This window comes from Phoenix dactylifera, chromosome 8 (assembly GCF_051530095.1).
Source record: "Phoenix dactylifera cultivar Ajwa chromosome 8, Ajwa_hap1_PhDact_Kaust_v1.1, whole genome shotgun sequence".
NCBI lineage: Eukaryota > Viridiplantae > Streptophyta > Magnoliopsida > Arecales > Arecaceae > Phoenix > Phoenix dactylifera.
This window is the reverse complement of record NC_143197.1, coordinates 29,233,503-29,261,314: the sequence shown is the minus strand read 5'-3', so window position 1 is coordinate 29,261,314 and position 27,812 is coordinate 29,233,503. Positions and strand designations below refer to the sequence as shown.

At 47.2% G+C, this 27,812-nt stretch overlaps 1 protein-coding gene and 1 pseudogene across 10 annotated transcripts in view; both read right to left on the bottom strand.

Moving 5' to 3' along the window:
• Window positions 1-18,994: 18,994 nt before the first annotated feature.
• LOC103714392 (regulatory-associated protein of TOR 1-like) overlaps window positions 18,995-27,812 on the bottom strand; it is a 41,492-nt gene continuing 32,674 nt past the window's right edge. For 4 of the 10 annotated variants that reach the window (XM_088703421.2, XM_088703423.2, XM_088703425.2 and 1 more), the window contains 6 exons: window positions 22,751-22,875; window positions 22,365-22,510; window positions 22,158-22,259; window positions 21,836-21,921; window positions 21,517-21,685; window positions 18,995-19,707 (listed from right to left, as the gene is read on the bottom strand). In XM_088703421.2, the coding sequence (XP_088559547.2) occupies window positions 19,366-19,707; window positions 21,517-21,685; window positions 21,836-21,921; window positions 22,158-22,259; window positions 22,365-22,510; window positions 22,751-22,875 (970 nt within the window). In that variant the 3' untranslated portion in view covers window positions 18,995-19,365. Of the gene's footprint in view, window positions 19,708-21,516; window positions 21,686-21,835; window positions 21,922-22,157; window positions 22,290-22,364; window positions 22,511-22,750; window positions 22,876-27,812 lie in introns of those variants that run through there. The other 6 variants (XM_008801619.6, XM_008801621.6, XM_008801624.6 and 3 more) reach the window with 4 other exon arrangements.
• Window positions 20,716-20,862, bottom strand: LOC149753071 (signal recognition particle RNA; annotated as a pseudogene).

Sequence of the window (27,812 nt, the reverse complement as noted above, 5' to 3'; positions counted from 1 at the left end):
GGTGGTGATGATGGTGCTCACCGGGAGGGCGGTGGCGACGAGGGGGAGGAGGGACTTGAGGTCTTCCACTTGGTTCACAGTGCATGGAGGACGGCCGGGGCTAAAGGTGGAGCCGTCGGTTGCAGTGCCGGCTTTTGGCTCTACTATTGCAGCACGATTAAGGAATCTATACACAGTTAAATTCAGCTCTACCAATTACCTTGTAGCAAGGACAAGTTGCTAGCTAATTAAGCTCATGCAACATGGGTCGACCGTACGTGCATGCGTACGTACCTACATACACATAAACTTTATTACTACTTTATTAGATAAATGTAATAATCTAAAAACTCCAAATAAATCTCAACAGTTTCAGAAACCTTATATGAATCTCGACGTGTGGTATGAATTACACCACAATTCAACAGAAACTCCTATTTCACTAAAACAGTTTTAGCTTAAGGTGGGTGCCATTAATTAGGATGCTGTAGATATGAATCACCTCAATCTCTAGCTTGGACAAATTAAGCAGGCAAGGAATCACGTATGCATCGATGCTTGGATGGCCCATGGGATGACCTGCAATCTTTGACTTTTTCTAGTTTGTGCGACTGTGTCCTCTAGCAAATTTTGCAAGAAATTGGTTTTGGATGCATGCAAGCACGCAACAAGAAACCAAAACTCCATACCTGAAGCCTGGAGTCAGAGATCGTGGTGTCAACTTGGTATTTCCAATCCTCTAGCTTGTAATAATAGCACTGGTCCTCGGATGACTCCCCAGTCTTTCTCCTCCCTACTGCCAAGACTACTGTTGGGGGAAGAACCCCAAGCCACACATTCACGGAGGCGCTCGGCCGAAGAACGCCAGCCGGAAAGTTGCTCGGCCAAAGATCGCCGACCAGAAAGCTGCTCAGCCAAAGGATGCCGACCAGGAAGGCGCTCGACTAGAAGGCGCCGACCAGAGAGCGCGCCAAGAGGTGCCCAACCAAAATAAGCTGCTCGGTTAGAAAGTGCCGACCAAAGACAGCGCCGAGGCGCTCTGCTAGAAGGTGCTCGCCTAAAAGGCGCCGACCAGGAGTGCTCAAAGCAGCCCCGCCACAGGGCGCCCCATCGGGCGATCAGCTCGGCTCGGCACCCTTGCCGAGCCGATGCCTTAACCAAATGTTCAACCTCCGCCTAAAGTCCAAGGGACTTGACAACTCCTACGACTTGCGACCTGCCACTATCTCCAAGCCATCAAGGCATAAGATCTCCGCAGGCGTTCGGCACGACCTGCCATTAATGCATGAGACTCCCTCAAGTCTCCGATGCACTCAGGCATTTAATGAACACGGCCCAAGACGATCTCCGGATCACTGAACCGTCAGAGCGCATGGCTCTACCTGACCGCCGGTTCATTCGGTAATAAATGCACTTACCATCCACGGACCCCAGGCCCACCACAGCCGGCGGTTCAACCACTCCAACAGGTCCGATCGACCGTGACAACTCCCTGATTCCGGTCTGATCCGGTCCCGTTCTCCACTACGCCATTAATTGCCAAATCGTGCCCAATTATTACAAAACAGGACAAACCTTCTGTCACCTCCCAGGTAACGTAATCCCCTCCTATAAAAGGGAACCTGGGAGAACCAAGAGAGACACACAAACAAAAAACGGAAACAGATCCCCGGGACTGAACCCGCCGGGAAGCACAGACATAATTGAGGACATCATCCTCTTCGTCTTCTTTATCTTATCCAAATGTTCTTGCTGTCTTCTCCATATACTTTCTTCCCTGCTCTCTCCACATACTTGCCCCCTCTGACTTAGGCATCGGAGGGCCGGCGCCGGGGAGCCCGGCCACCGGTTTTCCTTGCAGGACTTGCACACCCCCCCGCAGCGGAGGACGCAGCCGGCCGGCGCACCGCCGTCCGCCCCCTGTAGCAGCGGAGCTCCTCCTTCCCCGGCTTCGCGGCGGCCCCCGGGTCCAATTTCCAGCAACAGTTGGCGCTAGAGGAAGGGACCCGAGTTCGCTACCATGAAGCTAAGAAGCAAAGGGGCTTCCAACGCCTCTCGACGTCCTCCACCAAGCCCAGAATGTTCCGTTCGGAACTCACCACCCCCGGTTGAGCCAGCACCTCAAGTTCAACCGGAACAATTTGATGCCCTGGTGCAGCAAGTGCAGGCGTTGGCTACCGCCGTCCAAAGCTTGCAACCCAGGGGCATCCCAGCAGCACCGCCTCCCCCGGCTCCAGTTCAACCGGAGCCCCCTACAAGCGGGCTTCCTCTTCGAGGTCAGGACCCTCAAGTCCAGGCCTCCCTCTGGAGAGAGCACCCAGTCAGAGATCACGGAGGCTGGCCACAGCCTTCAGAAGCTGAGTCGGTTCCAGGGCAACCTGCACCCGGAGGAACCGCTGTAGCGATCCTCCAGAGTGATGGACTCGACAAGAAGGTCGAAAAACTGGAGCGCCAAATCCAGGCACTCCACGGGAGAAAATCGGGATATAACGGCGACTTCGAGTTCAATACGAAGTCGCCCTTCTCCCAGGAGATTGAAGATGAACCGGTTCCCCTCCGGTTCAAGATGCCCCAAGTGGAGCCTTACAACGGCAAGGCAGATCCCTTTGACCACCTAGAGAGTTACCGGGTCTTAATGGCCCTACAAGGAGCCTCGGAAGCCATGATGTGCAAGGCTTTCCCGGCGACACTCCGAGGACCAGCCCGGCTTTGGTTCACCGGGCTGAAGCCAAGTACTGTCTCCTCCTTTGAGCAGCTCGGCAGACAGTTTGCCGGCAACTTCGCCGCTAGCCAGCCTCAGCGGCGGACATCCGACTCCCTCCTCGACATCAAACAAAAGGAGGGAGAGTCCTTAAGGGAATATCTGGACCGGTTCACCGCCGCAACATGGGAAGTCCGGGAGCTTGACCAGTCAATCGCCATGTCGGCGCTGAAGACTGGAGCCCGGTCCTACAGATTCCTCTTCTCGATTGAGAAGAATTTTCCAGCGGACCTTACAGAAATGTTCGCTCGGGCCCGAAAGTATGCCAAGGCTGAGGAAGCCGTGGCCGTCAGGCGGGGCGGGACCGAGCAAAACCCCAAGAAGAGGCGCCGCGAGGAACGCGGCCGACCCAGAAGCTCGTCTCCACGACGAGCTAAGAATCCGCCCCGCCCGAAGAGTCCACCCCGGTTGAGAGGACCGCCGCAGCAGAGGTCATTCCGCCCGAGGTTCCCACTGCAGGCCCGTGCACCTGAAGGGAGGTATGAAAAGTATACTCCCCTCAATGCTCCTCGGGCTGAAATCCTCATGGAGATTGAGAATCGGGATTGCATCCGGCTCCCCCCTCCAAAGCCAGACACCAGAATCCGGCGTGATCTCCGGAAGTATTGCCGTTTTCACCGGGATCACGGCCATGATACCGAGGATTGTTATCAGCTCCGAAATGAGATCGAAGCACTCATTCGCCGAGGGGTGCTCGATCGGTTTGTGCAAGGCCGGCGCGAAGGGAAGAAGCCAGCCGAAGGAGCAGCACAGCCTGAAGGTTCCAATGCCAACAGGCCCATCGCCGGCGTCATCAACATTATCCGAGGAGGGACCTCGGCTGGAGAAGCCTCAGGGGAAGGAGCCTCCTCGAAGCGCCCGCGCACATCTGAAGCTATCTCCTTCTCAGATGACGATCTAGAAGGAGTCGAAACTCCCCATGATGATGCCATGGTCATCTCCATGATCATAAATAAATTTGATGTAAAACGCATCCTGGTTGATAATGGAAGCTCGGCGAATGTTTTGTATTTTGATGCTTATTGTAAAATGGGGATGACAAAAGAACAGCTACGGAGGATGAATGCTCCGCTAGTTGGATTCACTGGGGATTCAGTCCCAGTAGAGGGCGAGATCGACCTTCTGGTCACAGCCGGGCTCGCCCCACGTGAAAGTACCGTGGGTATGAGCTTCCTTGTGATACGCCTGCCCTCGGTTTACAACGCCATCCTTGGAAGGCCAGGACTCAACGCCCTCCGAGCAGCGGTCTCAACTCACCACCTGCTGATGCGATTCCCCACCAGCCAGGGAGTTGGTGAAGTCCGAGGGGACCAAATGGTGGCAAGGCGATGCTACCTAGCGACCCACGAGGCAAGACGACCAGCCGAGGTGCCCGCCCCAACGACTGACCAGCCCTCAACTGAAGCTATGGAGGCACGGGTCAACCCCCAGAAAGAGCGGGTAGAGCCTGGTGAGTTGTTAATTCAAGTTCCCTTACGAGAGAACTTTTCCGAGCTAACCGTGCAGATCGGCTCTGGCCTTGGCGAAAACGAGAGGAGTCGCCTCGTCGACTTCCTACGGGACAATATGGATGTCTTCGCCTGGTCGCCTATAGACATGCCGGGAATAAACCCGGAGGTCATGGTCCACCGGCTTCAGGTAAAGCCGACCTGCAAGCCCGTGCGACAAAAGAAGCGAGGCGCCGCCCCTGAACGACAACGAGCAGCAGCCGAGGAGGTCGGTAAGCTCCTTGAAGCCGGCTTCATCCGGGAGATATCCTACCCGGAATGGCTCGCCAATATAGTCCTCGTCAAAAAAGCTAGCGAAAAGTGGCGTATGTGCGTGGACTACACCGACCTGAATAAAGCCTGCCCGAAGGACAGCTTTCCACTTCCCAGCATAGACCAGCTCGTGGACTCCACCTCGGGTCACGAGCTGCTGGCATTCATGGACGCCTTTTTCGGATATAACCAGATCCGCATGGCGCCAGAAGACGAGGAAAAGACGGCCTTCATCACCGACGGGGAACCTACTGCTACAAAGTGATGCCATTCGGTCTAAAAAATGCCGGGGCGACTTATCAAAGGCTGGTCAGCCGGATCTTCAAAGACCAAATAGGCCGAAACATGGAGGTCTATGTGGATGACATGCTGGTGAAAAGCAAGGCGGCGCAAGACCACATAGCCGACCTCAATGAAGCATTCTCCACACTCCGAAAGTACCAGATGAAGCTCAACCAAGCTAAATGTGCATTCGGGGTCACCTCCGGCAAATTCCTCGGCTTCATCATTACACAACGAGGAATCGAGGCCAATCCAGAGAAGATCCGAGCCCTCCAAAGGATGACGCCTCCCAGGACGGTCAAGGAGGTACAGCGGCTCACGGGCCGAGTGGCAGCCCTCGGGAGGTTTATCTCCCGCTCGGCCGAGCGCTGCCTTCCATTCTTTGCAGCCCTCAAGAAGCCGAAGAACTTTTTGTGATCGGACGAGTGCCAGCAATCTTTTGAAGAGCTCAAGCACCTGCTGGCTTCCCCTCCCCTACTCACGAAGCCTCAACAGGGTGAGCTCCTCTACTTGTATTTAGCTGTCTCCCCTGTAGCAGTAAGCTCGGTCCTGGTCCGAGAGGAGGGGAAACTTCAGAAACCGGTGTATTACACCAGCCGGGTCTTAAGGGATGCTGAGACCCGATACTCCAAGCTTGAGAAGACCGCCTATGCTTTGGTCATCTCAGCTCGGAGGCTCCGACCCTACTTCCAAGCTCACACAGTGGCTGTGCTGACTGACCAGCCGATCAAGCAGATCCTGCAAAGATCGGATCGTGCGGGTCGGATCACTAAATGGGCCATCGAGCTCGGGGAATTCGACATTGAGTACCGGCCCAGACAGGCGATTAAAGCACAAGCACTCGCAGACTTTATGGCCGAGTGCACTATACCAGATGAGGTCAAGCCTGAACCTGAGCCACCGCTGGAGCAGACCCCGAGTTTTATATGGGCTCTACATGTCGATGGCTCTTCAAACTCGGGGGGTAGTGGAGCAGGATTTATTCTCACCAGCCCGGAGGGGGTGGTCGCCGAGCAGGCCCTGCGCCTCGAGTTCCCTGCTTCCAATAATATGGCGGAGTATGAAGCGCTCGTCGCCGGGCTTAAGCTAGCCAAAGAGCTAGGAGTGAAGGACTTGAAGGCCTTCAGTGATTCTCAGCTCGTCGTCAACCAAATTGTAGGCGACTTCGAAGCTAGAGACCCGACCATGCAGAAGTATCTCCAGAAGGTACGGGATCTCGCCTCGACCTTGGACTCTTTCCACATTCAACATATTGCCAGGTCGGAGAATCTCAGGGCCGACCAGCTATCAAAGCTGGCGTCCTCTCGCATGAGCGAGCTTCCCAAAGAGGCAGTCCTGGAATATCTCCAAAAGCCCAGCATAGACGAGACCGAGCAGACCCTCTGCACCGAGCTCGAGCCAAGCTGGATAGATGGACTCATCAGCTATCTGCAAGACGAAACATGTAATAACCCCAAAATATTTTTTTTATATAAAAAGGGATAGAATAGTCCTTTTCAATTAATATAAGGGGTAAAATAGGAAAGAATCAAAAGATAATGGCATAGTTGTAGATGCATTGAAGTGGTAAGGGTAAAATTGGAAGGAATCAAAAGTTAATGGCATAACGGTAGATATGTTGAAGTGTTAGGGGCAAAATGGGAATTTAATAATATTAAACAAAGGGTGAATAGTGTCTTGATGTGATTTAATTGGAGGGTTTGAGCTGGCTTTTGGAATGAAACCGAGAGAAAGAGGGAGGGGGTTCTCAGGCGTGAAACAGAGGAAAGAAAGAAAGAAAGAAAGAAAAAGAGAAGAAGAAGAAGAAGAAAGAAGAAGAGGAAGGGGATTCGAGGAGGAGGGGGATCCCGGTTGCACTTCCAGCTGAAGGGAAAAACGTAGATCTCCTTCCCCTCTACGCAAAGACCTCGATTTCCAAAAAGAAAAAGGTAAATATCCGTCCCTATCTAGTCTTTTGATGACATTAGGCTATACAAAGGGTGGATATAGTCTAGAGGGGTCGGATAAGGGTTGTAGAGGTGGTTAAAAGAGGAAGAATCGGATTTTGACAAATTTTTCCGGCACTACGGAAAAACTGTGTCGAAGTCCCAACTTCGGCGAATTATTTAGGGGGTCAAACGGCCTCCGATGATGATGCATGTTATCTCTTTGGAATCCCCTATGAGTGTAGAATGTTAGGTAAAAATTTTATCAAATCTGGAGTTTGGAAAGTGGATCAAACCCGGGATGAAGTAACCGGCTGTCGGTCCGGGTTACTGTTCATCCGAGTGGGAAAATAAGAAATTTTATGCCAAAATAGGGTATTAAGCCTAGATTAGGCTAAGAGAAACCTTGTACTCATGCAAGGGAGTCCCTAATACACATAAATGATGAGTTAATTAATAGAAAAGGAAAAAGAGAAAGAAAAGAAAAGATTTAGGGAACGGGGGAGTTGAATCAATTAAAGTTCCCTATATTATAATTGGCACGTAGATTATAGCCCTTGATACAAAACTAAATGTATTGTAAATGCATGTCACAGTTGGGCAAGAAGCTAGGGAACAAGAGGAAGAAGTCCCCTGCTGCCTACTGTAAAATTCTAGAGGCGTATCAGGGCTGTGCCAGATTGACAGGTGAGTGGGAGTTTGTACTTTGCACCATGAGCACATTCCTTATTCATTTTCATGAATGTTGCCAAGTGTGACTTGATTCCATCTGAGCTTATTGATTAATTGTTGTAGTAGATTCCTCTATAATCTTGATTCTCCATGCTTGATTATTCTGTACATGCATTTGAGGGAACATTGAGAGGAATTACGAGGGATTGATGAGTAATCAAATTGATTCCGAATTGTGAAATGATTTCTTTTGTAAATTGATTTCATTTCCCCTATTTTAAAGACTTGTGAGTCGTAGCTTGATTATACTCTTTTATGAGTAATTAAATTGGTTCCAAATTGTGAAATAACTTCTTTTGTAAATTGATTTCATTTCCTCCATTTCAAAGATTTGTAGAGCCTTCTTAGTGGTATATTGAGTTGTATTGCACTTCCTTGACCCTCACTCCTAACCCTGATGTTAGTTTATGATTGGGTCATGATCGAGTGAGTGGTAGTCTTGATCATACTCCTTTTTAGTAGAGTATTGGGAGGGTGCATTATGGCATTTATGCATGGCTTGGCAGTATCTGCAGGACACCTATAGTCGATGGGGTTGAACATCGGCCTTTGTGCACATAGTAGCCTTCTGGGTGGGCGGAGCCCAGTCCCTTCCTAGGGGGGACACGGTCCTAGGCGTAGGATCGGCCGGTCCTACGACTTATATTCTGCTTACCGCCGGGCATAGTAAGACCCCGCGAGGTGCAGTATGGCTTTCCGCGGATGTAGAATTCCCGCGAGGTGCCGTTTAGTATGTAGATGTGAGATGGATTTCTGTTCTGGATACTGGCCAGCATTTACATGATCAGTGTGGTGTCTTATCCTGCATATGCATGTGACAGTAGGGAGTTGTTGCTGGTTCGCCTGGGGCGTAAAACCCACCTCCCGATAGCTGTCTAGCATTTATGTTATCAGTATGGTGTCTTATCCTGCATATGCATGTGACAGTAGGGAGTTGTTGCTGGTTCGCCTGGGGCGTAAAACCCACCTTCCGACAGCTGTCTAGTGATGATTTACATATTGGTGTGGTGTCATATTCGATGTATGCATATGGCAGTAGGGAGTTGTTGCTGGTTCGCCTGGGGCGTAAAACCCACCTCCCGATAGCTGTCTTGTTGATGATTCAGCCTATTGACACCTGATTTATATGATTCAGTACTATGACCTGTTGAACATATTCATGAGTAGCATATATGTTGACTTGATTATTCCATATATGCTTCAGATGAGTTGATATTGATTGTGGTGATATTGATGATTTACTCCATATTCTTTATGTTGAGTTCATGTTCATCTTGTTATTGATCTTGAGATTTCATCTCGAGCCATGATTATATTCTGTCTCATGTGCATAGTACTCTCTACTCCACTCACTGAGTATTTATATACTCACTCCCCAGTTTGGTGTTTTTGATTGCAGGGCAGGTATTGTATAGAGAAGAGCAGGATTAGTGGTTGCCTGCTAGCTGTGCCGCTCCATAGTATAGTATAATGTAGATAGAGGTTTATACCTTTTGGTGTATTATAAACCTTCTATTGTATATAGTGCATAGTTACAGTCATAGATCCTGTTGTGGATATGGGTTTGACCATGGATGGATTAGGAAGCAGGTATATATATATGTGTGCAGATGAGTTATATGCCTGAGATGATGTATTGCTATATATTGTCCAGGTTTATTATGTGACAGATTATGTGATTGCTGCTCTGACAGGTAGTGTGTTGTATGTATTGAGATAATCCTGACAGGTCACTATAGAAAAAGTGATCATTTTGTGCATGCATCATGCCAAATTTTTTCAAGATTTATTGATGATTGATAGGTAGTAGGGTTCTACGCGGTGGCTGGTGGCCTTATGCCTACCCGCACCCTAGGACCGTCGCGGCGGCCCGCCGGGAACGGGGCGGGGGTCGTGACAAAACCCTCCCTGCTGATGTACGAGAGGCTCGCCGAATCAAGCGCCTCGCCACCCGATACATACTATACGAGGGAAAGCTCTATCGGAAATCCTTCACCTCTCCCCTTCTCAGATGCCTTCGCCCAACGGAAGCTAATTATGCCCTGCGCGAAGTCCACGAAGGAATTTGTGGAAACCATCTGGGAGGGCGAGCCTTGGCCCATAAAATTCTGCGCCAAGGGTATTATTGGCCGACACTCCAGAAGGATGCTATGGATTTCGTCAAGAGATGCGACCGGTGCCAAAGGAACGCCAACGTTCAGCGCCGGCCCTCGGCTCTTTTGACTTCTATCAGCTCCCCTTGGCCTTTTGCCCAGTGGGGAATTGACATCCTCGGGCCATTTCCTCTGGCCACCGGGCAAAGGAAGTTCCTGGTCGTCTCCATCGACTACTTCACTAAGTGGGTGGAAGCTGAGCCCCTCGCCCGGATCACCGAGCAGAAGATGCGGGATTTCGTTTGGAAGTCCATCATTTGCAGATTCGGGCTTCCCCGCATCCTTATCTCTGACAACGGTCGCCAGTTCGACAACATCCATTTTCGAGAGTTCTGCTCCGAGCTTGGCATTGACCACCGCTTCACCTCGGTCGCGCATCCTCAGACAAACGGAGAAACCGAGGTAACAAATCGTACTATTTTGCAGGGTCTCAAAACCAGGCTCGACAAATCCAAAGGACAATGGGTCGAAGACCTATACAATGTCCTGTGGGCTTACCGGACTACGTTCCGCGTCCCCACCGGCGAGACTCCCTTCAACCTGACATATGGGACGGAGGCCGTCATTCCACTAGAGATTGGGCTCCCCTCTCCAAGAGTTGAGCACCACGATGCTAACTCCAACTCTTCGCAGCTCAGAGGCAACCTCGACTTGATCGAGGAAACAAGGGAGGTCGCCCGAGTGCGTATGGCGAGGTACCAACAAAAGACAGCTCAGTACTACAACGCCAGGGTCAAAGTCAAATCTTTCAGACCAGGGGACCTTGTCCTAAGAAGAGCTGAAACCTCCCAACCAACTGAGCGAGGGAAGCTGGCCCCGAATTGGGAAGGACCATACCGAGTCACGCGCATTCGCCGACCCGGAGCTTATCAATTGGAGTCTCTAGATGGGACTCCCATTCCGCGGAGCTGGAGCTCTGAAAATCTCCGCGTGTACCACCAGTAGAACCCTAAGGGGTCCCTCATTATTCAACCATTAAATTTCATTTTATGAATTTCACTCTATAAATTTCATTTCACGATAAACTGATGGATTGCGAACTTATTCCGAGCTCACCAATTTTCTTGATTATCTCATGGCATCAGGTTTATTCTTCTTCCCTAACCACGGTTGGGATGCCCCGATACCTCGGGATGATGGAGTACCTGCGTGGACTCCCTGAAGATGTCCATGAGCTTATGGTGCGCTCTCCATCGACGAGCTCAGCTCGTGCTCCATCGATTATTGAGTAGCGGTCCTCTCTGACCGGACGAGCTCGGCTCGTGCTCCATCGACTATTGAATAGCGGTCCTCTTTGACCGGACGAGCTCGGCTCGTGCTCCATCGACTATTGAGTAGCGGTCCTCTCTGACCGGACGAACTCGGCTCGTGCTCCATCGGCTATTGAGTAGCGGTCCTCTGACCGGACGAGCTCGGCTCGTGCTCCATCGATTATTGAGTAGCGGTCCTCTCTGACCGGACGAGCTCGGCTCGTGCTCCATCGATTATTGAGTAGCGGTCCTCTCTGACCGGACGAGCTCGGCTCGTGCTCCATCGATTGTTGAATAGCGGTCCTCTCTGACCGGACGAGCTCGGCTCGTGCTCCATCGATTATTGAGTAGCGGTCCTCTCTGACCGGACGAGCTCGGCTCGTGCTCCATCGACTATTGAGTAGCGGTCCTCTGACCGGACGAGCTCGGCTCGTGCTCCATCGATTATTGAGTAGCGGTCCTCTCTGACCGGACGAGCTCGGCTCGTGCTCCATTGATTGTTGAATAGCGGTCCTCTGACCGGACGAGCTCGGCTCGTGCTCCTACCCCGACCTCGGCCGGGATGCCTCGAGACGTCGAGATGCCCCGGTTCATCGGGATGCCCCGATACGTTGGGATGTTGTCTTTATTGGCCAAGCGAGCTCGGCTCATTCTTTACCGGCTTCAGCCAACGAGCTCGGCCCGCTACTCCATTTCTGGATTCCTCTGCCGAATTCCTCGAAGAACGGAGTCCGAGCAGAGAAGCGTCTTCAGTCGCCTCGGCGCAAGGACGCATACGGTACAAGGTACACATTTATTTAATGTTTTTTTTACATTATCTATTCTGCTTCTGGATTCCTCTGCCGAATTCCTCGAAGAACGGAGTCCGAGCAGAGAAGCGTCTTCAGTCGCCTCGGCGCAAGGACGCATACGGTACAAGGTACCCATTTATTTAATATTTTTTTTACATTATCTATGCGTTGCTATACCATTGGTCGAAGAACCGAGCAATGGAGCTCGGCAAGCCAAAGCTTAAGCTCAGGCCCTAGAGCCCATATCCTCGGAATCTAAAATAGATCCGAGCAGAGAAACTTAAGCTACAATAGACAAGTTTCCACACATGATTATTCATTTCAAAAAGCCCGGAGGCCTAGTACAAGAGCTCGGACCCGGCCTTAACAAAGTATAGAGGCCGCTCCGGCTTACAAAAAGAAAAAAGAAGATAGGAAAAAGGAGAAACTACACCAAGGGCTCAGGCCCGGCAACTTCAGGAACAGCTGGCTCTTCTGCGGCCGAGGCCCCCACGGTGGCTTTGGGAGCTGCCTCGGTGACCTCGAGAGCGATCTCGCCTTCAGCTCGACCCTCCTGGTCGGTCCCGCCAGAGGTTGGAACCTCTACCTCCGCCTCCGCTTCTGGGTTTTCGACCCCAGCGCCTGGTTGAAGCAGGCTAAGGTCGAAATCTGGGAGAAGTCGCCGCAACTGATTGCGGAAGTCCTTGAAGCCCTGGATGAGACCATTGACGCCTTCCTCTTCCATCAAGTCGCGAAACTCTTCCGATTCGCGGAAGAGCTTGACGGCGTCCTGGGCCTGCTCCCGGGCCTCCCTCTCTCGAGCCTCATGGTAGGCGGCTTTCCGCTCCAAAATCTTTATCTCTCTTTCGCGATCCGCGAGCAGAGATTGCACGTCAAGTAGACGTATCTCGAGATCTCGGACCTTTATTTGAGCCTCCCCCACCTCCTGCTCGCGTATAGCGAGCGACGATTCGGCCTCCGTCCGGCGGGCCTCCGCGGCGCACACTTCTTACATAGTCAAAGAGTGCGCGCCCTTCTCCTCTTCAAGTTCGGCGACCAGAGTCCGAACCTCGTCTTCGGCCGCCCCTAGCTTCGCTTGAAGCACTTTCTGCTCGGCCTCAGACGCGAGGAACTTTGTTTCGGCCTCCTCGCGCCCCCTTTGATGCCTTCAGGCCCGGTCCCGATAGTCCTGGATGATGTGAATCATCGTCTCGGTCTCGTGGAGGCGCTGCAAGAGGGACATGTAAGAAACAGTTCTAAGCCGAAACACAAATTTGCACAGAGATAAAAGCTGACTTACTCGGATGGAAGAGCAAATAGCGGAGTCCATGAACTCGCCGTAGTTCATGGACCGAATTTTGGCCTGGTCGGCCGGGAGCAGCGCGACCCGAAGAACTTCGCGCGCCACTTGTGCATTATCGAGGGCCGAGTCGCCCTCGAAAACAGCCCATCCAGGAGCGTAAGGCACCCGCTCCTGAGGACCCGAAGAACCCGCCAGACCGGCCTCAGCTGGCCTGGGTGCGGCCGACCCCGTTGCTTCTTGGCTATTCCCCGGCTCAGAGCTGGGGAATTGGGGTCGAGTAGACGGCTGACCGGACCGCTGCGTGGTAGAGGTGGGGCGTGCGAGCGCCAGATCTGTTGAGGTCCTCCCTCCCTGGTCAGAATTTGGAGCTTCCCGCCGACCAGGGACTTGCGAAATCGGCACCGGACACGGAAGTGCCATCGTGGCTCCGCCAGAGCCCACGCCCTCTCCCCGACCAGCCTCAGGGCGCACGGGGCGAGAAGCGCGCGCCTCAACGGTTGTGGTCGTCGAGGTCTTCGCCGAGGTCTTTGCTTTCTTCCTCGGCTCGGTCGGTTCTTCTGAGAGTTCGGCCGCCCTCTTCTGGAAGCGGGCGTAAAGGACTTCGCTCTTGGTCACCATTTTTGCGATGTCTGCAAAGATAAGCAAAATTAGAACATTAGAACAATAAGGAAATAAGAAGTTGCTGTAACTATCCTTATCCTGAGGATGTGCCGAGCTCAAGCCCACGTTCACCAGGGCGTCCTCGCTAATGAGGCCGTTCAGCAAAATCCCGTCCCCAAGGCTGCGGATGGTATCGAAGATCTCCTGCTCACGCGGAGAAAGCTGGGGGAGCCTGTTGATGGATTTAAGTTGGGCCGGCCTCCACCTGGGGTCAAACCCCCAGGACCGTTCAGAACCCAGGAAGAAGAATTTCTCCTTCCAACCATGAATGGATGAGGGGGCACCATGAAAAAGTGGACGACCCACCCGGAGGGCGATGTAGAGCCACTCCCCGTCTCCCGGGTTCGACTTAAAAATAAAAAGTCGCCGGAAGACGTTGACAGAGGTAGGAATCCCCTGTAGTAAACACAGTGATAGGAAACCCATCACTGTCCTCCAAGCGTTTGGAGTGAGTTGCGCCGGGACCAACTGGCATACCGCCAGCAACTCATTCACAAAGCTGTGAAGAGGAAATCGGAGGCCGGCCCAGAGTGACTCCGAGTGCACTCCGATCCGGCCTACCGGAGGATCGGTTACCCGATCCCTTCGCCTGGCGGGTTCCAAATGGAACCCGTGAAGAGGGAAAAACCACTCTTCGGTCATCTCGACCTCCAGGACACTCATGGTGGATACTACTTCGCTAGGCAAAGAACCCATTACAAGAGAGGAAAATCAAGAAGAAGGGGGACCTGGGAAAGAGGCCGGAGAAAAGGGACTTCGGTCTGAGGAAGGCTGGGAGAATAGGAAGCTGGAAGCAGAAGGCAATAGAAAGAGGATAGGGGGCCGGGGGAGAGTTTATATAGACCTCCCCAACGGCCCGGATCAGCGAAGAAAGCGCTGCGTCCTGGTTAGATGATAACACGTGTCGGTCTAAAAGACAGAACGACGCATTTAATTAGGGCTAGCGCTCCGAACGTCGAAGTACCCCATCGGACTGCGCAGAAAGGCGTCCGCAATCGAGGATCGTGCGGCCCCATCATGAGCCCACGACGCGAGGACGCTTCGCAAAAGGTGTCCCAATAATGAGGCTCTTCGGGAAAGAAGAGACGCCGCCTATTAAAGGCACCTCGAAGCGTTCGATAACTCAAAACGCGCAGTAAATCGAAATTTTCGGAATTCGTAATGACCCAATTAAAGCTACTTCCCGCGCTCCAGCTGATGGCCAACTGGAGCTCGGAAGTCGGGGGGTAGTGTTGGGGGAAGAACCCCAAGCCACACATTCACGGAGGCGCTCGGCCGAAGAACGCCAGCCGGAAAGTTGCTCGGCCAAAGATCGCCGACTAGAAAGCTGCTCAGCCAAAGGATGCCGACCAGGAAGGCGCTCGACTAGAAGGCGCCGACCAGAGAGCGCGCCAAGAGGTGCCCAACCAAAATAAGCTGCTCGGTTAGAAAGTGCCGACCAAAGACAGCGCCGAGGCACTCTGCTAGAAGGTGCTCGCCTAAAAGGCGCCGACCAGGAGTGCTCAAAGCAGCCCCGCCACAGGGCGCCCCATCGGGCGATCAGCTCGGCTCGGCACCCTTGCCGAGCCGATGCCTTAACCAAATGTTCAACCTCCGCCTAAAGTCCAAGGGACTTGACAACTCCTACGACTTGCGACCTGCCACTATCTCCAAGCCATCAAGGCATAAGATCTCCGCAGGCGTTCGGCACGACCTGCCATTAATGCATGAGACTCCCTCAAGTCTCCGATGCACTCAGGCATTTAATGAACACGGCCCAAGACGATCTCCGGATCACTGAACCGTCAGAGCGCATGGCTCTACCTGACTGCCGGTTCATTCGGTAATAAATGCACTTACCATCCACGGACCCCAGGCCCACCACAGCCGGCGGTTCAACCACTCCAACAGGTCCGATCGACCGTGACAACTCCCTGATTCCGGTCTGATCCGGTCCCGTTCTCCACTACGCCATTAATGGGCCAAATCGTGCCCAATTATTACAAAACAGGACAAACCTCCTGTCACCTCCCAGGTAACGTAATCCCCTCCTATAAAAGGGAACCTGGGAGAACCAAGAGAGACACACAAACAAAAAACGGAAACAGATCCCCGGGACTGAACTCGCCGGGAAGCACAGACATAATTGAGGACATCATCCTCTTCGTCTTCTTTATCTTATCCAAATGTTCTTGCTGTCTTCTCCATATACTTTCTTCCCTGCTCTCTCCACATATTTGCCCCCTCTGACTTAGGCATCGGAGGGCCGGCGCCGGGGAGCCCGGCCACCGGTTTTTCTTGCAGGACTTGCACACCCCCCCGCAGCGGAGGACGCAGCCGGCCGGCGCACCGCCGTCCGCCCCCTGTAGTAGCGGAGCTCCTCCTTCCCCGGCTTCGCGGCGGCCTCCGGGTCCAATTTCCAGCAACAACTACCACATTCACCAAACCCACAAACGGATTCTCCTTAAGATCAGTATGCCGATATAACGCCTTCCTTGGAGGAATACAAATAGACCGATGGCAACAATAATGGCATGTAGCCTAGAAGAAAGTTCACTTGGTTTTTTTCGTTTTTCTTTTTTCTTTTTTGATTGAGGAAGGAAGTTGATTTCAAAGCAACAAAATTCCAAAAGAGGTTTCATGGGATGATCGATCAAGCAGAATATACCCACAGTAAGAATCATTCCTCCGGCACTCAAGCGAGTTCCGAATAATTAATTCATCAGATGGAGAGAGAGAGAGAGCTGTGAGGAGAAATGCCCACTTCTCTGCATCCAGGGATGTTGTGAGAGTCCCATCCATTTCCTAGGACTTCAACAGGGCTAGTCCGCAACACCCACCCTCCCTCCACAGAGGAGGGTAATATTTATAATTCAGAGCAATGCGGAGCATTATGAATTATGATCCGTAGGCTTAGGTACTGCCTACGCCATTATGTCTGTTATCCTCGTTTGAGGATTTTGTTAAGATCCCCAAGGCTTTTTTTATTATTAAATATTGGGACATTTTGTTCTGACCATATTAGCCTAGTAGGCTACTAGATTTGCTGCTTTGCATCTGACCACATGGACACCATTCGGAAGTCGTTCCAAACGCCCATTTAACGTGGCCACAAACGATCTGGTTTCTAGCCATGCCATGCGTGACGAAGGCATGATGGAATACAGGTAACAGCAGAGCTGCAAGGGGTCAATTCACCATCGGTTGTGTATGAACTCTGGTACTCTTCATTTGAATTTTAAACCTTACACCGAGGCAATAACATTCAATTTAAGATTAATGAGGTTACAAATGAATTGCAAACCTTATAAGAGATGAACAAGAACACTATAACCCAAATTCTCAAACACACACACACACACAGAGAGAGAGACATATATATATATATATATATATATATATATATATATATATATATATATATATATATATATATAGAGAGAGAGAGAGAGAGAGAGAGAGAGAGAGAGAGAGAGAGAATTACCCTATAATACACTCTTCGAGAACATTTAAACCTACCTACTTTTCAGCGGCAATCAATGATGAACATGATCTATGATGCATAAAATATCTAGAAACAAAAAAAAATTATGTAATTTCAAAATCTTACATATGCATCAAATTAAGCAATTTTAACATTACATAGTATATTCATTTGTCCTAGAAGTATCAAAATCAGCTAAAATTTGATATGTATATATTTTAAAATATTTAGATAAAATCAACTGTTTAAATTTATAAATTATATATTATATAATATACTTTAGTTCACTAGCTATATTACTACCATTTATTTTTGTGCTCACTAGATGCATAAGCAATGAGGCTCTAAAATAAATGATTTTGTCTAGAGATATTTTATACACTGCATATTTTAGCCAATGGTGTTCATTTTTATTTTGAGATGCAGCATTAATCTTTTCTTTTCCTTTTTTTTTTTTTGCTAAAAGCAGCATTAGTTTTCACTAAAAAGCATTTTAGAACCAAATGCACTCAAGTATATCTTAGCGCACACATGTACATAAAATCCATCAAAATTACCAAATGCCAAGGGAACAGTTTTGATTGACAGAAAGAGTCATACTGCTGCACCCATGCAAATGAGTCATACTTCTTTTATTCACCTAGCATAAAACAGAAAAAAAACATAGTTCTTGTGATAAAAAAATTGTCCTGAATAAGATTTTTAATGACATTAAATTCATATGCGCGCGAGGTCAATCAAAATTACCAAGTGCCAATGGCATGTTGTTGTTTTTTTTTTTCGGTTGTTGTTGTTGTAATTGCCATGACATGGTTTTGATTGACTTTACATTTTGCCATGGATCAGAACTCAGAAGAGAACAGCTAATCGGCACCCGAGTTGACAAGTCATATTTCTTTTACCCACATAGTATAAAATAGAAACCACATAATTCATGTCAACGAAAATTGTCCTGAATAAGATTTTCAAAGACACCAAATATCATTGTAGACCTCTTTCAGTATGCTCAATGGATGCTATGGCCCGAGTATGGGCAATACCATGACCAATACAGCATCACAAACTATTATCGCTAATTTTTATATCTCTAACAACATGATTCATGAAGCAGCTTCACTAAATCCAAACTTGTCAAATACCATGATACATAACAAGCATATCAAGTATTGTGCCGGAGGCTTCAACATTTTAACCGAATGCAGCAGCACTTCATACCCTATCATGCAATGCACTAATTATAAATCAAAATGAGCTCCTTTGCATCCAAATTCCTCTTTAAACTAACTTGGCACATCATTTTCTCAGTATACAAACTTCAAAAAATCAAAAAAAAACGCCTCAATTTTCCAAATGCAGAGCCAGAACAGCATGATCAGATCTTTCATCATACCACGAAATACTTTGAATGTCACCTTTTATGAATTGGATGCCGTCACATTCATGATTTTACATCCTTCCCCAAGGAGCCATCTTTACATTGATGCAGATTTAATTAACATAACACACAATATTTTTCACAAAATAAAACCACAAAACAGCTGAGCAAATATATATATTTATACAGACCCAATTGATAAGGACGTACAGTCAGAAAAATAAAAAAGCAAATAATCCATTGCAACAATAAATTTGAATATATTCAAGCCATGAAAATCTCTGAAAAGGTCTAAGATATTGACTGCTCGTCTCCCCCAGAATTCACTGAAAATTATAAAGACAACCTTAGCAAGCAATGCTAAGAAATTGAACTATGATTATCAGGCCCACATCAAATTACAGTCCACGACAGTATACGTGGGAACTCAAGGTTATCAACCACTCATGCTATTCACAAATGTTGAAGCAAACATTTAGGTATTTTCTAGCAAGGAAAGCTCATTACAGAAATGAAAATTAGAGATCAGAGAGATAGGGCAATAGGAAGACAAGGATTTTGAAACATAACACCAACACCCCTTGCCTGATAAGAGCCCAGCCATATATTTAATTTATAATACGAATCTGGTACTTTTACAAATTGAACAAGCAGGCGGAAGGGGGGAAAATTGAAATTAAGGAAAATATTTACATCTTTTACCTAGGTATCAAGATTATTTTTGAGAGCCTCCAAGGGCAAGTCGAGATGTGATTAGCTGAGACCTTCTGCAGGGAGGCTAATGAATATTGTAACATACAAGTTTCACATGCAGGCCGGAGGTGTATACACCCAACAGGTAGCAATGCCCATAGCTGCAATGAGAGAGCAGCCTGCTAGTTTGAATTTGACCTTGGGTAAGATGTGGACATTTTTTTGTTTCTCACCCTTGATGGAACTCGCTGATGGCAAGTCATCTTGCTTGGTAGCTGTCATCTGCATGGATGGATACGCAGGCATCAGCAGCACCAGCTGCAAGGAGTACTCTGTAGGGATGAAAAGTCAGGCAGCTAACAGACCTTGTTCTCTGAGCCATGAAAGTCGAGGAATATCTGATAATGCTCAGCTGCTCCCCTTCTAGGCTGAAAACTTTCACAATCGGCTTGGCCGAGCCACTTGCGATAACTGGGGCATGGCGATGAATGGCCAAGGCGGTAAGAGAGCCCCGGTGGGCGTCAATGGTGACATATGCCTCATCAGTCTGATTTCTTATATCCAGAAACTGAATGTCTCCTGCTTGAGATGCACTGACAATCTGCATTGAATGGAGTAAAGATGCAAAAATACATTATGGCACCTTTGCTACAGAGAAGTGCCCAAAGAGACATGAGATACCATAAAATGTATACAAAGGATTAGTTGACCTGATCTTTATCCTCAGGTAACCAGAAGCAATATTCCAGGAAAAAATGGATCCATTAATGATTTAAGACACTAAATGCATGAATCTTCCAATTTATGCATGAGTATGAATCACAGAATAGATTAGGCAGAAACTTACCATTCTAAACCAGCGTAACACGCTACCAAGGAAAGATATAATTTGCAAGACTAGATGCATCATGAACACTAAATATAAGATCATTCCTTAATTATCAAATCACCAGATACATAAAGAACAAGGATTAAAAAATGCTGTTGTTTTCGCTAGCTTGGATGAGGACTGTAGAACTTTCAGAAGCTAGCATGACATGACATAATCCATTATCCTCAGATACCACAAAGGGACGGGGAAAAAAAAAGAAAATGGCAATAATTATTACACCATGAGCAATCTTAACCTCTCTGCATATGCTCATTTTCAAAGGCAAGTTCAACAATTTGAAAAATCAGGAGAAGATTCCCTCTCATGAAGGTGGGACGAACGGGAGAGAATATAATATGAGTGTTATCAATCATCCAACGTTTAACCAGATGTGAAGCATTAATTCTTTCTGTTCTGTACTCATGATTTCTAATTCGATTATTGAGTCATACAACTGACACCTTATGTACAGAATCAAATATATATATATATATATATATATATATATATATATATATATATATATATATATAGATGATTTATATCTTCTTTAATTAAACAGACCGTCTCGTCAAATGCATATTATTTTTGAGGTATAAGCCTAATTATTTTTTTTTCTCCTTTCCGAGGGCTTAGAAGTAAAAGGCACGGAAAAAGCAAAAAGAAAAAAAAAATCAAAAAAAAGTGGTTGTTCGCTATTGGTACGTCCGCGGGCCGTAGAGGGTACGTGGGGCGGCGGCCCGTTGTCCTTCCACCGTTGAGAGCGGGAGGTGTTCGCTGCTCTGTGAAACCAGCCTCACGCGATTCCCTCCGCTTCAAGAGACGCGCGACCCAAGCTTTCGCTAAAGGCGCACCATCCCGCAACCCCTCTTGGAACGGGCGAGCTATATATATATATATATATATATATATATATATATATATATATATATATATATATATATATATATATATATATGTTCCATGTGATCTCAGCTGCTGCCAAGAGGGAAATTAACTATTTTGTCAAGAGAAGAAACGATGAGGTCTAGAATAATCCAAGTGCCTAAATCACTACCCGCTTCTTTTTCCATCATTAACCTCATCCTTTCATTCATTATAGGAGATCGCTAACACCCACACTCCCATTAAAAAAGCTGGAATCCTGACAGTACGTTTGTTACTGTTGAGTTTAATTGAAGTATATGATTAGAACATGCATCAGATGACCAAAACACCTGTCTTAATTTGCATGCAGCTGAAAAAAGGACTCTTTTGTATTTTCAACTTACAACCCCAACCCCTTCTTTTTTTCTCTTTCTTTCTATGCACAGTTGAATTGATAGATAATAGCCCTTGAAAACCACTAACAGGAGCAGCTTTGGAACAAGCAAGGAACATAGTAACGATAAGCAATGTTTTGTCTGAACTACTTGAGTAGACCAGTACTGAAGCAGGAGGATATTTTTAAAATGGGTGTGCCATCATAGTTTCAAGATTTCTGTTAATCTGAAAGTAGAAAAGTAACCACACAACAAGCAAGTTGGTGAACATTGTTACCTTGTCTGGGTCAAGACCAGGCTGAAAGCCAATCTCAACAACTCTTTCCACTCCTTGAGTATGTGGCCTTGCTGTATAAATGGGCCTGCAACACCAGGCATGACTAATAATCAAACATAATTCTGGGAGGCAAAATTTGTAGTTGGAGGAAAATTTGGAATAACCTTCCCTAATAAATAAATTACACATTTAATGATCAGTGAGATTGAAAATAAAACCAACTTCCTATAATATTCATAGTGGTCTCAGTTCTTTGGGAAAGAATTATCTAAATCTATCACATTAACAATTGTGTATGAAGTATGATGTGGATTCTTACATCTCAGGAGTACGAATATCAAATATCCTGATAGAACCGTTCACAAAACCAGCTGCAAACAGACCCCCATGAACTTGAGAAGCAGACTGCAGAAAAAACTCAAGTCATTGAAAATGCAAAGCGGAGAGGGGGAGGGGGGGAACGGTGGTCAGAACTGATGAGTGAACATTCTCACCCGCACATCTCCAAAATCATGCTTAGAAAAAGGAAAAGAGAGGGAGGGAGGGAGGGGGGAGTGTGCGTGCATGTGTGTGTGTGTGAGAGAGAGAGACGGATTCATCAGTTGATCTGTATATATTAGCTGAGATGGAAAAACACTCACCAGTGCCGATATGCTGCTGTCTGATGATGATGGAATGCAGCTAACAAGTTGCTCTTTGTCCAGATCCCAAAGCACAATAGATGATGCTTCACCAGAAGCATACTACAACATGAACAGAAAAGTGGAAAATGCCTGCATAAGAAGCTGATGACAAAATTGCAATACCAAAGTCATGTAAGATTATATAAGATTAAAATGGAGCATTACCAGGTAGCCAGACTGCTGTTGCCAGTCCACAACTGCATTCATACTGCGAACACCAGGTCTATGGCCTTGAACTGAAGAAAATGCTGTTACAAGTTTCTGTTTGCCCTTTAGGGTATAATCTTTCCATACACGGACATTTCCATCACCTGCAATTAACAAGGCATATTCAGAAAAAGCTATCAAAAATTGAGGCCAGTGCATGTGCATGTCTAGGTATTGGATCCTTCCAGTATCTAAGAGTTTGTTCCTACAGACCCATACCAAAGTGTCATAATAACTACCAATTCTAAGTGCCGGCTGCAAGCCAATAAGGCAAAACCGAAGGGTCCAGGTCAGATAGACTACCACTACCAATTGCACACTGGTCTTTCCAACAATGATCTTACTTGAAGCAACAAGGAGCAAGCTGTCATCAAGTTCGTTCACAAGGCAGAGCCTAGAAATTCCTCTGTCGAATAAATCATGATTCTCGAAGCTGTTCAAAGTTGTACCTTCCTCGTAGTTCCATACCCTGCGAGATGGATATATCGTGATTTAGAAAAGACCAGAATAACTGTAGTATATAATAAACCAAGAAGATAAAGGTAAAAGATACTGTATATCGATATCTTGAAGTTAGAAATTTTTGAAATTCCATATCATCAAATAACACAAAATATTCTCTTCCAAGTGTCCAGTGGCATTGAATTTTGATCATAAAACAAAAACAAACTTCAAGGACCAAGCAATAATTAAGAAATATAAATTAGCATTCAAACACTCGGTCTCCAATGTTGAAACCTATCAGGGTTTCTATCTAGGCCGATAAATCATGTATAGAGAACCCACTAATGTGATAATTTTATCAAACTTGCTAAAAACGAACCAGCCAAGGCCTGCTAATGGCATATGAAACAAAAGAACGATCAGCATAAACCACCAAGAACATCAAAAATTTCTACACTTACAAATATTGGGAAGAATACAACTTCTTGGTCACGATACGAAATACTGATTGTTAATATATAAAGCTGACCAATATAGCTCACAGTCTACCTAAATACCGAGAATGTCCATGATCTAGTTTAAATCTGAAACTTCAAAATTTCATCATACTGGCTTCACACACAATGCTTACTATTTGTGTTAAGCATGTTCATGGTCTCATTTCTATTAACCTTGCAACCATAGCCCAAGTGTCCCTCCAATAAACCTTGTTGGTAGTGATGAAACAATCTTAATCAATTCTCAATCATTTCATCCTGAAACAGTGCTACACACGAGCTCCACATGGAAAACCCACCGAAAAAAGTGAAGAAAATAATGCATGCAACAGCCAGCCCCTATCTTTGTAACTTATCTAACCATGACGACCAGGGTTGGCGGAACCGTCCTAAACCGGACGGTTCCGGTCACACCGAGTCGTCCCAGCGGCAGACCGGAACGGTTCCGGCAACGAAAACGAAACCCACTGCCACAGGAGGAGAAGGAAAGAAAAGAAAAGAGAGTGAGCGGGGATGGAGAGAGGGAGGAAGGCCAGCTAGGGCGACGCCTGAGCAGGAGGCGGAGGCCATGGCCGGGTCCCTTGTTTCATTCGAAACAGGGATCCGACCACTTTTTAATTTTGCGATTTTTAAGTGAAGTCGGTAAGCCTCCATCTCCTACCTAGGGATCGGCCTCCGCCACCCTCCTCTCTCCCTCCCTCTCTCCCCCTTCTCTATTTTCCTCTCTCCCGTTCGCTCTCCCCCCTCCTCTACTGTGTCAATACAGGCCCAGCACGGCACGACGCGGGCCTGTACCAACCCATACTGACGCGCAAATGGTCCAGTGCCTAGTACGGCACAGCAGACCATGATGACAGTCATTTATGTTCTCTCCAAACACTAGCTATTGTAAGATTAAAGAGTTACCATTGATCAAATTTTAAAAGACCTTAGTTTTAACATAATGATGCCGGACCAAATCTGGAGGAAGAACTTCAGCGGGATTTTAAACCAGAACAGAAGAAGAGGGAGAAGAGAAAGAGGAGGAGGGGGAGAAGAGGGAGAAGAGAAGAAGAGAGAAGGAGATTAGGTGGGGAGAAAATTTCTAATTCTTCATTAAAGCCCTAATCAACATAAAAGTTCCCTTTAAATAGGGCCCCATAAGAACAATTAAAATAAACCCCTTACATAAAATAATTCCCCACAAATAAGCCCTAAAATGCAAATAAGCCCAGAATAAAATAAACCACAAATAAATCCCTAAACACAAATAAACCCAGAAATAACAATAAGCAAATATGCAAATAAAATGGGGACCTAGCTGATGTCCCCATCAACTCCTCCCGGGTGAGAAAAACTCGACCCCGTCGAGTGTAAATCGGGTCGGCTGTCGTACTGCTCCAGAAGATCCGGGTCAAGGCGCTGCAACTCAGCTCGCGAAATCCACGACACATCTGATTCGGGTCGACCTTTCCACCGAACAAGGTAACGTTGGTAGCTTCCTCTCCTGGTAGATATAACCTGCTCATCTAATATATGTTCTATATGTTCTCTGCGTGCATGAAACTGTGGAGGTAGAGGCTCACTAGCAGGTGCTAGAGCAGGGTGACCAACAACAGTGGATGTATCAACAAAAGGGTCAGAAGGAATGAATGTTGATTTCTTGTATGGGACTAAATCTTCAATATTAAATGTCGCACTAATCCCATAGTCTTCAGAAAGATCTACAACATACGCATTCGAACTGATTTTCTTTAGGACTTTGAACGGTCCCGCACTACGAGATTGCAACTTTTTGAACGTCCCCGAAGGAAGTCGTTCAGGTCTAATTCTTACCATGACTGAATCACCTACATTTAATTCTTTATAACGTCGGTGCAAATCAGCAAAGGATTTATATTTTAAGTTATTAGAGTGAATAAGTTTGCTGATCTCCTGATGCAATGAATGCAGGTGTGAAGCAAATGATTGTGCAGACTCAGAGACTCTATGTTGATGAGACATGGGAATTAAGTCTATGGGTTGCCTAGGTTTATAGCCATTCACCACTTCAAAAGGACTCATGCCTATGGTCCTATTGACCGAACTATTATATGCAAACTCGGCAGTTGGTAACACGAGATCCCAAGTCCTAGTATGCTCACCTACCAGACATCTGAGAAGACTCCCTAGACTTCGGTTGACAACTTCGGTCTGGCCATCAGTTTGGGGATGATAGGCAGAGGAAAATTTTAATTTGGTACCCATCATGTGCCAAAGAGTTTTCCAAAAATAGCTCATAAATTTAACATCCCTATCGGACACAATAGATTTAGGAAGACCATGGAGTCTAACGACGTCGTCAAAATAGAGTTTTGCAATTCTAGAAGCATCAGAAGTCTTAGAACATGGGAGAAAATGAGCCATTTTAGAGAACCGGTCCACTACTACAAAAATGGAATCGTGTTTGGTCGAGGTACGTGGAAGTCCTAACACAAAATCCATGCTAACATCTTGCCACGGACAATCAGGAACAGGTAATGGAGTGTAAAGCCCAGTGTTCTGTTTACGTTGTTTGGCTAATTGACATGTGCGGCACTGAGCGACGATTTTGGCCACGTCTCTCTTGAGACTCGGCCAGAAGAAACGTCTTTCTACCATCTCAATGGTTTTGTCTCTCCCGAAATGCCCAGACAGTCCTCCAGCGTGTACTTCCCATACTAGAAAATCTCTCAAAGAAGTTCGAGGAATACACAAACGGTCGGAGCGAAAGAGATAATCATCATGTAAAAAGAAATCATCGTGCTCTCTCTCTACTCCATCTCGTAAGGTCAGGTATACATTACTAAAATCGGGACAGGTGGTATATTGTTCCCTGATCCTTTCAAAACCAATTACTTCAGTGCTCATCATGGATAGGAGGAAGATCCGTCGACTGAGCGCATCAGCAGCCTTATTCTCAACTCCAGCTTTATGTTTCAGCACAAAAGTATAGGCTTGTAGAAACTCAATCCATCGGCCATGTTGAAGGTTTAATTTCTTTTGAGAATTGAGATACTTTAAAGCCTCATGGTCTGAATACAGGACAAATTCTTGCGGTAGCAAATAGTGTCGCCAATGTCGCAAAGTTTGCACTACCGCATAGAATTCCTTATCATAGGTGGAGTAACGCAACCTGCCGTCACTTAACTTTTCGCTAAAGAACGCAACAGGGTGACCTTCTTGGCTTAACACACCACCTATGCCAACGCCAGAGGCATCACATGCGACCTCGAATACCTTAGTGAAATCAGGGAGGCGCAAGACAGGTGCTTCGGTCATCCTATGCTTAATATCTTTAAATGCTTGGGATGCCGACTTAGTCCAGATAAAGTCTCCTTTCTTCATGCAATCTGTGATGGGAGACATTATTGAACTAAAATTCCTAATGAAGCGACGATAGAAAGTAGCCAGACCATGAAAACTACGTACTTCGGCTAAGGTCTTGGGCTCAGGCCAATCGACTATCGCGCTTACTTTTTCTGGATCAGCGGAGACACCCTTGGAAGATACTATGAATCCTAAGAAAGTGACGTGATCAGTCAGGAAGGCACACTTCTTAGGGTTTGCAAAGAAGCTTTCTTTCCGCAGGACTTCACAAACCTGCCTTAGGTGTGAGAGATGGAGCTCTTGAGTTTGACTATAAATGAGGATGTCATCAAAGTATACAACGACAAATTTGTTCAAGAAAGGTCGAAAGATCTGTGTCATCACCCTCATAAAAGTACTTGGAGCATTTGTTAATCCGAAAGGCATTACTAACGATTCGTAGAGTCCATCTTTGGTTTTGAATGCAGTTTTCCATTCATCCCCAGGACGAATCCGAATCTGGTGGTACCCACTCTTTAGGTCGATCTTGGAAAAAACTGTAGCACCAGACATATAGTCTAAAAGGTCGTCCAGCCTAGGAATGAAAAAACGATACTTTACCGTGATTTTATTGATAGCACGGCTATCGACGCACATCCTCCAAGAGCCATCTTTCTTGGGAGTGAGGAGTGCAGGTACAGCACAGGGACTCAAACTCTCACGAATATACCCTCGAGTGACGAGTTCGTCAACTTGGCGTTTCAGTTCAGTGTGCTCGTTTGGATTGAGTCTATGGTGGGGAAGATTTGGCAGTGATGCTCCAGGAATGAGATCAATTACGTGCTGGATATCACGCATTGGAGGGAGTGCCTCTGGAAGATCAGTTGGGAAGACAGAGCGAAACTCCTCCAACAGAGGAACTACGGCGGCCGGATGTTCGACATTTGACTCCACATTAATAACTCTAGCCACAAGGGCGAACACAGGTGAATGGCTTTCGATATCTTTCATTACTTCTTTCGAAGTAATGATGTGAAGTGGCTCTTCTTTTTGTGGTGTAGCATCCTTCTCAAGGCCGGGCTCTCTAGGAGGCAATGAATTCAGTATAATTTTCCGACCCTGGAACATAAAACTACACGAATTTGACCGACCATGAAGT